General features: G+C 39.7%; 1 protein-coding gene across 2 annotated transcripts; it reads right to left on the reverse strand.

Annotated features, from left to right (window-relative positions):
* Positions 1-150: 150 nt before the first annotated feature.
* LOC121297309 (derlin-2-like) lies at positions 151-5,892 on the reverse strand. Of its 2 annotated transcripts, none has more exons than XM_041223552.1 (7): positions 5,696-5,892; positions 4,952-5,017; positions 4,759-4,832; positions 4,001-4,094; positions 3,124-3,323; positions 2,756-2,846; positions 151-2,218 (listed from the first exon to the last, which is right to left on the reverse strand). In XM_041223552.1, the coding sequence occupies exons 1-7, from the start codon at positions 5,783-5,785 to the stop codon at positions 2,027-2,029; spliced, it is 807 nt and encodes a 268-aa protein (XP_041079486.1). In that variant the 5' UTR covers positions 5,786-5,892; the 3' UTR covers positions 151-2,026. The 2 variants fall into 2 exon arrangements, with proteins under 2 accessions (XP_041079486.1, XP_041079487.1); XM_041223553.1 differs by having other exon boundaries at positions 3,128-3,323; positions 5,696-5,891.
* Between the last annotated feature and the right edge of the window lie 740 nt (positions 5,893-6,632).

A 6,632-nucleotide genomic window follows, 5' to 3' on the forward strand; every position in this document is an offset into this window, starting at 1 on the left:
TGTGGTACTTGTAAGTTGTAGTGTAGGGGCATATAACAAATATCATCAATCCAACCCGTTTACTTAACATTTCAATGCAGTGCTTCATAATGTATTTTGCACCCATTTTCCACCTGTTACTGGATCTTTATAAAGAAAAAAATGAAGGAAAATGGTTTTTAAAATATTTTATTTTAAAGGGTTGCAGATTTAAGAAAAACAACTAAGACCTTTTAGCTCATGTTCATAATCACTTTTGAACTTTTGTTGTCCTGGCTGGGACCAGTCTTGTATCATACTGATACTAAGTAATCAGATGAATTCAATAGACAGTTATGACCAAAGGCTAGCTAGTCATCTTTAAACATCAATGGGCTGTTTCCCAGCAGCTACTTTTATCAACATCACAGGAGCCCTGTTGGAACAACTTTTGCAGGAAAACTCTACATGCCCCAAAACATTCTTGAACTTCTACTTAAGTCCAAGAGTGGTCTGGGATGATTGTATTTGTGGGGGGTTACCATGAAATATTCTGCACTTTAATATAGTGGAGACCATTAAGTGATGCCTAAAAGAAAACTATCATCTTCAGAATATCGACAGGTTTGGGGAAACACATGATAAACCGGAAGCAACTGCACCTCCCTGGAAAGAACAATCTACTGTGTTATTGGGAACCAGCCCCTTGGTCACACCGTTATAATGCATTGTTTTAGGCGGCTGTTTAAATCAACTTTACCCAAACAACCAACCAGTGGTCCTTCTAGCAGGATCTGTGTCTAGGCACAAAAAAGCTTATATGAGAAAATGGAACAGCTTAATACAGAGTTACAGAAAACATTAACGCTAAACATGTGTACGGACATGTCTGTCTAATGCTGTGGCTGATGTTACTTTTTCAGTACAGTATTACACCGGTATTCAACTCCGGCCCTTGAGATCTAATCCAGTCCAGGTTTTAACTCCAAGCAGGTAATGTAGGTAACCTAAGCTGTTAAGAGGCAATTAACTAACTTAGGACCTGGTTGGAATACAGACCAGGACTGGAATTAAATTTGACGGCCAGACTTGAGTACCACTGGTGTATTGTAATGTTTTCCCAAACTATTTGCTGTAGGCTGTTTATATTTGGCATTCAGGTTGTTTTTTTTTTGCACACAGGCAGCGAGTTAAAGCTGCTGACACAAATAGTCTGCAAAGGTGAATTTCAGGCAGTCTGCACATGTGTAGATAAATCCACAGTCCAGGCAAAGCAGTGATTGGAGCTTTCAGAACCTCAGTTTGTGGAAGTTGTGACCAAGCAAAAATAACAACTAAATTATGGGAAGTCCAAACTATTTTTCTGGGTTTATTGAAATACTGATTGAAGTACCGTGAGGCAGGGTGCTGGATCAACAAATTACACACAGTTTAATGTTCTCTTCCATAATTTTCACTGTTATTTTTAATGTATTTTAAATACCTCAAACTTACAACACTTCAATTTGCAGAAACAAAGTTGGCACTGCCACTGGCTTTCTCAAGCCTGCCAATGACTGGCCTTGGTTAGCTGTATGTGTGGGTATCCATTCCAAAGAAAAAAAATGTAGGAAATTTAAGCCCATCCCTTTTCCACAAGTGTCCCATGCAACTGTGGTTTAAAAAATGGAACACAGTTTAATGGTAGGAATAGTTTCTCACATGTAAACAAGAAAACGACTAAAACCTCACACAATTGGCAACGGTAAGCTAGCACTTAAACAAAGAAAATTAAATAAACAGGTCTGCTGTTCCAGGTAAATGGAGTAGAGAGTCAGTCACAGTGCTCTGTATTGGCCTCCCATTCTCAAATGCTAGTCGAATCAAAGCTTGACACTTTCAGTGTGAAGCCCTATTGCCTTTCTCCAGTCTCCCCTAGTGATACCAGGAGAGGTACATTACAGCAGAGGGACTATCACCCCCTGCTTACAGTCCTCTACTTAGCTGTGCAGTAGGCTGTTAATGCATTTGTCTCCAAGCAGTTTGTCAATGTCCCCTTACTCAGTATGCTGTCAGTTTGCAGGTCAGTCTAGGAGGCAAGCCCTCCTATCGCCGCTGCTGTTCGTTTTGGTCCAGTTGGTCTTGAGGGGGCTCCTGCCCCCCAGCATTGTCTGCTCTCTGCTCCCCCTCTTCCCCTGCACCCTGTGTGGGGTCTCCCAGCTGCTCTTCTGGGAGGGGGTTGTAGTTGGGATCCTCCTCCGGGGCATCGAAAATAGCTTTCCTAAAACACCAAGAGCAAGTGCTACATTATACAGTTGCATTCTTTAAACTGAAACTTGAAATCACAAGAGGGGCAGGATTACAGCACAACTTATGTATAGAACAAAAAAGTATACAGTAATTTATACTTTTAATATACTACCTTCAACTGAAAACAGGTGTATGCTATAGTAAAGCAAGACATTTTTCTCTCAACACATTAAGACATTACCTAGTTACATTTTATACCTATAATCTTTATTTTATGTGGCTTGTATTCCTTATTCCTTTGGAGATCTCTACAGGCAAATGTTTAATTTGTGTATAAATGTTTTTATTTAAAAGTTGAGCAAAAACTAAAACAGCATTTTGCTTTTGTTCTCAACATCACTGTCATTCCTTCAGAAGAGAGCTAATGGCCTGCTAGAGTCTCAACATCCGAGGGGAATTAGGCCAGTCCACCTTGTAATGAATCTGTCTGGACAATGCAGCTTGAATCCACCACAATAATTCTTCCTTAAATAGAAGCGGACTGACTCCGTTTTTCAGAAACACTCACAGGATGCCTGGGGTGACCAGCAGTTTCTTCCCTCCAGGCTGGTTTGGGAATACGTCTTCTAAAAAGAAGTAAATGTGGCCAACTCCAATTCCTATAAAAACAGACACATTAAACCACTGCAGCACAATATACTTCACTGCTTCCTGGCTTTCACAGTGAGGTCTACTTTAATGATCTTAACAGTAGGATCTAAATACTGCTGCCCTTTAACTCTATAACAATCCCACTGATGATTCTCTAAAACCTTTTTTTTTTTTTATTAGCACTCAATTGTGCATCCATTAAAATGTCTGTAACACAGACATCATAGTCTCGCCATAACTGCTTATTACAATAATCATAAATAAAGGTTAAACCCGCAGACTTACATACCCAGGAGGTCAATGACGATGGAGTTGCCCAGGAGCAGGGAGAAGCCCATGAGCACCCAGGGCAGGAAGGGGGCCTGAAAGTTGAGCAGCCCGAAGAAGTTCATGCGCACGTAGGGGTTCCTGCGGCTCCACACGTACACCAGCATGATGGTGAAGGCCTGGCCCAGGAAGAACAGGCTCGCAAAGAGGCCGAACAGCTGAGGGAACAGTCAAGGGCAGCTAACCAGCAAACACAGCTGCTTTGAATCTGAACTGAAACTTTTTTTCTGCTTCTAAAAAGATAAAGAATGAGGAAAATATGTCTTTAACTGCTTGAGACCAATGTTAGCCCAGGCACTTCATTACTTATGCCTTCTTACGCCCATCTTTATTTTTTAAAAGTTTGGTTGCACATAAAGAACTGCAAAAGCTTGCCAAGGAATACTAAGTGTGAGCATTTCTCAACACATCATTCCCTCTGCTTCCCTTAACAAGCAATTTCGAAACCTAAGGGTACACATAACAATGTTTGCAAGACAGGACACTTTAAAAATAACATTTTTGTTGTTATAAGTAAAAACTAAAAGATTAAGGGGAATTGAAAAACGTTACATTTCTATAATTATTCAAGACAAATGCAAGCATAAGAAAGTATTACTTAAACTAGTAAAGTGAGGGGTAGACATTCTGGAGTGTGTTGTGCTCACTAAGACATGTTGGTAAGCTTCCATTGGATCTTGCTAGCACTGTGCCAGCACACGAAACAAATAACACCGTGCACAATGTTTGGTACCAGAGTGTAGAAACACTAACAAACTTGATAGATCCGATGACAGACGTTTACTCAGAATGCCCAAAAAATCAAGTTTAAGTGTACAACGTCTTCAAAGGATACCGTCATGAGGACTCCCCCAAACAGGAACATGAAGACGAAGTCTGCTGTTCTGCCCCTGAATGACCCTTCCTCCAGCATTCGGCAATATCGGTATCTACACAGGGTCGGTAATAAAGAAAACACACAGCTACAAGTGCTGAGCAGCCAGCTGGAACAGCAAGCTACTGTATGCAAATCACTCTCAAACAAATCTATACATGAAAATGCTATGTGCACAAGCTCAGTCTAGAGCTGCCACATCTACTGCTAAATATAAATGAAGCATTATCCTCATAAAATTATGCTTTTTTATGTTTTGACTGGTTTAAGGAAAGGACAAATTGATAGATAGTGAACTACATTAAATTATAAACAAAACTACTTTGTTATGCCTTACAGGACTTATGATAATTAATAAATGAGCACATGTAAAACGAACCTGTCTGACAAAAGTCTAATATATTAATGTTTGTTTCATGCAAAAGTGTTTTTAAAACTTGAACTGATGACTGATCAAACTGCAATTGATTACACAGTATGCAAGATAGCCTAGCAGCTGTGTATGAGGAGGTTGGATAACACTTGGAGGATCTTTTTGCTCTTTGCTTTATCAATCAGTCACTAAATTAGATAGAAAATGATATTTAAAAACATTTTTGCATGAAATAAAACATGAATGTATTGGACTTTATACAAGGCATTATCAATGACAGGTAATCATCTCTTCATACATTTCTTTTAATGTACGATTGGGGCCAAATAGATCAATAAAAGGATACAGAAATATCATGTTGAACAGGAAGCTGAATCCCAGGGGACCAAAAAAAAGAAAGTTGGTGATCAGTCGCCATAGCTGTAAACAGAACAGAGGGGAACAGTGTGGTCTGGGCATAGAAGCCAAGAAGACAAATGACACAATTTATGATAAGAAAGCTTAGGTTCCCCTGCAACCTGCACCCTTTTCAGACTGACCTGGTATCTTTTAAAAATCAGATCAGGGTTGAAGTACAGCTGAAATGGAGTGATGAATTCTAGTTGCTAAAAATTTGAAGAGAGAAAAGTGATGATCAGATCACAAGCATGACAACAACTACGAAGAATGCCCCGTTTACATCAGCCAATTAGGAATGAGCCGATAGCGATTTGAAATCAGTCCTGTTTGTTTACATATTTGAATGACTGTGGTAAACATTTGGCAGGTGCACGGGACAGACTTTCATATAAAACGCAGTACAAATAACAGAAGTAGAATGCTTTAGAACCCTTGGTGACACTGGTACAATGTAATGCGATGCCAGATTTCGGATGCCATGAATTGACAATGTTCCTTTTTGTGCGAGAAAGCGCTCCCTGTCAAACGACACAGTAGCTACTGTGTAGATTTACAAGAACAAACCATTATAATTCTCGCAGAAGACTCGTCACGTAAAGACACATTAAGTCATTAATTCGTCACTTTTTCAGGCACACAGAAGTCACTGTACAACGTGCGTTTAACGAAAACTATTTTACAGGTAAGCATTACATCGCAAGAATGGTGTGTTCTATTTTTTTTTGGTCTATTGCCTACAACAAAGTCTATGGCTTTTAATTATGAATACCAAATTATATACGGAAATTAAAGCAACCTCGGGCACAGAAATCCAAAAACATTGTTAACCTGCAGAAAACCGTATGTAGCAGATTTGTCAACGCCCCGTCCCCTGACTTTCTTACCACAGCGGCTGTGGTCAGCACGCAGGCCGTCGTGTACGCCCTGGTGACCGCCGGGATCTGAAGGTATTCCTGGGTGAAGCTCTGGGCCATCGTGTCTTCCTGACAATATTATTATTTTGGTCAATTGTCTGCTGCGGTCCCTTTAAACGGGATAGACTACCCCCCCAGTACAGTGCCATTCAGTACCCAGTCGCTTTCAGTACTTCAACCAATCAGACAGCAAACGAGAAGCCAAAGGGCGGGTATAATAATGAACTGCAGTAAAGAGAGCCAATGGGAAAAAAATTAATTCGGCTCTCAAATCGCGTGTACAAGAAAGACAAAATATTGAGGGCGTACAAATGTCTCTCTAAACCAATCATGTCAGGATCTAAGGTGTGAGTGTATTGATTGATAACAGCTTTGCCCATTCAAGAGTAAAGAAAGAGGGCAGACCCTGATCAGAGTTGCGGGACCAAGCTGTAAACAGCCTCCACGTGAAGGAAGCGTCAGTAATACAAGTTATGCAAATAAATCATGAGCGATGTGTACTTTTTGAATGTGGGTTAGACAAGGTTTTTACCCATATTAAAATGGTAGCGTTATGCGTGAGGCGCTGTAGTTTGTGTTGTTGTGGCTGCTCAAGATACCATCATCAGCGCTATACTTTCTGTCCACCTTCCGATGACTTGTTGCTTTCGCAGCTGTTTCATCACATAAACTCGGAAGAAACTGCAGAGCATTTTTCAAAACGTTTACGTCAATCTTCATTAGGTTCAAATAATAATAATAATAATATAATAATAATAATAATAATAATAATATAATGCACCTGTCAGTTTTTATTATAATTCAAGGCATATTAAACTCTTACAAGTTTCTCAGTTTGGTAATGTGTAAATATATCCTTTCATAAACTATGAGTTCATTGAAGACTGAAGTAAACACTTTTTAGAGT

Source organism: Polyodon spathula, chromosome 22, assembly GCF_017654505.1.
Source record: "Polyodon spathula isolate WHYD16114869_AA chromosome 22, ASM1765450v1, whole genome shotgun sequence".
Taxonomy (NCBI): domain Eukaryota; kingdom Metazoa; phylum Chordata; class Actinopteri; order Acipenseriformes; family Polyodontidae; genus Polyodon; species Polyodon spathula.

What these genes read in the sequence shown, in the direction of transcription:
- LOC121297309 (XM_041223552.1), bottom strand. Translation starts at nt 5,785, where the DNA reads ATGGCCCAGAGCTTCACCCAGGAATACCTTCAGATCCCGGCGGTCACC. An exon ending in TGCTGACCACAGCCGCTGTG is followed by an intron (nt 5,018 to 5,695) that starts GTAAGAAAGTCA and finishes TCAAATTTTTAG; the next exon opens with CAACTAGAATTCATCACTCC. An exon ending in CTGTTCAACATGATATTTCT is followed by an intron (nt 4,095 to 4,758) that starts GTATCCTTTTAT and finishes GACCCTGTGTAG; the next exon opens with ATACCGATATTGCCGAATGC.